General features: G+C 46.0%; 1 protein-coding gene across 1 annotated transcript in view; it reads right to left on the bottom strand.

Moving 5' to 3' along the window:
- Positions 1 to 350, bottom strand: part of TFCP2L1 (transcription factor CP2-like 1) — a 34,620-nt gene extending 34,270 nt beyond the window's left edge. Inside the window, exon 1 of the mRNA XM_009327182.1 lies at positions 295 to 350. Within this exon, the coding sequence (XP_009325457.1) occupies positions 295 to 350 (56 nt within the window). The remainder of the gene's footprint in view (positions 1 to 294) is intronic.
- Between the last annotated feature and the right edge of the window lie 1,541 nt (positions 351 to 1,891).

Genomic DNA, 1,891 nt, shown 5'->3' with positions numbered 1-1,891 from the left:
CGGCTTCAGCGGGGCCCGGGGGCGTGGGGGGACCCCCAGCTCCGGACCGGCTCTGCTGGGACTTGCCGTCTGTCCCCCCGATTGCCCATGTTTTTCAAAAGCGAGCCTCCTCACGTCGGGCCGCGGGGATGTCCGGGCAGCTCCGGCTGACAGCGGTGGGGCCGAGTGTGAAATCACCGCTCGGGTTCCTCTGGAGTCCCTTGGGTTTTTTTACATTAAGGACAGCTGATTGTTTTAACTCCGTGCTGCCTGTCTCGTAGGCTGGCCTGTGCTTCATGTTAATGTGAACTTTACGTCAGGGGGTATTTTCCAGGTGGGAGAGTGAAAGACAATAATTTACCGGAGGACATGTCGGAACAGGAGGACAGGGTCAGGGACTAACCTCGCCCCTAACCCATTAGCCATATGACAGCATGTCCAAAAACCCTCTGTCTCTCCTAACCGAACTCCCTGCTCTGTAAGGAGAAATCTGTTTCTTTACCATTCCAAATGACGGATCCTGATCCTCACCTACAAGGCTGTTCATACCCATCATTTTCCTAACCCCCCGCTCCCTGTGCATCTTCCTGTCCCACCAATCCTCCTCATGTTTGACAGTTTGGGGAGGGGAGCAAAATGGTGGAGGGGGTTCCCCGTTTGGTCCTATTGTCTATCCATCGGCAGAAATGGAAACAGACCCTAATTACTCCGAGTCATTAAAAATCTTCCAGTTGGTTTTGCAGGAGAAGCCTTCCTACCTGCAAGCTTCCTGGTCAAATTTCAACTGAGAAAAAGGCAGTTTACTCACTGCTATCGGCATATACCATTATGTACTGCCATATTTCACAGCCAAGATAGCTGGTGAAATTTTTATTATCCTGCTATGGTTATAGAATATTTATATTGTCATAGCACCTATAGAGCATCATTAGGTCACGCCCTAGAGGGTCAGATGCAGTATAACTATAGGCATTGGCAGTATATCCTGATGTGTCATGAGCTGAAGAACCAGCTAACCTGAAGGGTAACTAAGTAGCTTCACAGAGGTGTTATGAGTCTTAAAGTTTTCAAGATGCATTATTTATATCTGCCAGTCTCTGTTAGATTCAGACTAAGAAATAGCACAGATAAATGTGCCTTTAAGGTAGTTTCTCTTTCCTCTGTTACTATGCAGCTAGACAGACACCTGGTTCTTTCAAAGCAAAATGGCTGGAGTTATCTTGTCACTTTTTTATACTCTTAAAAATATTTAGCTCGCTCACACAACATCTGAGCAGCAGCAGCAGCTGCTCAGACCTTGATTGAGCAATGTCTATATATAGCTCTTGGACAGAGAAACAAGACAAAGTTTGCTGAGGTGTCCAAGGACTTCTCTAAACAGTAAATATCCTTCCACAGTTTGAGTATTTTGCTGCACTGACTGGAGAAATATGTAGTCCAATGTAAGAGTAAATGACCACACCGTACGAAACAAAGGATCCCATCAAGTCTGGCATGTCAATATTTTCTTTACTATCTTTCCAGAAAGTAAATGTGTTGGAGGGAAAATGACTTTAAAATAATCCCATTCATTTCTTCTCTGGCCTGTTGCTGAATGTAGAAAATAAGGTGAGATCTGCTACTTAATTTTGCAGAGACTCTGCCAGCAGCTCTGTCTTCTGAATCTTCCTGTCCCTCCCATCTGTTTCTTAGCCAAATCTGATGGAAAAAAAAGACGTCTTTGTTCTTTGTCTACCTCTCCTAAGAGAAATCTCAGCCCTTTTCTGGTCTAAGTCCTGCTCTTCCCCCAGCGTGGAAGTCTGCATCACAGCATCAGATACCCTCTCCTGATCTTCAAAATCCACTAGATCACACAGACCAAGTCCTCCTCTGCTCCCCTCTGGGGCTCCCTTGATTACCCAGAATCTGCTCT

This window comes from Pygoscelis adeliae, unplaced genomic scaffold, assembly GCF_000699105.1.
Source record: "Pygoscelis adeliae isolate BGI_AS28 unplaced genomic scaffold, ASM69910v1 Scaffold227, whole genome shotgun sequence".
In the NCBI taxonomy this organism is placed as follows: Eukaryota; Metazoa; Chordata; class Aves; order Sphenisciformes; family Spheniscidae; genus Pygoscelis; species Pygoscelis adeliae.
Note: the sequence above shows the minus strand (reverse complement) of the source record. Positions and strands in the feature narration are given on the sequence as shown.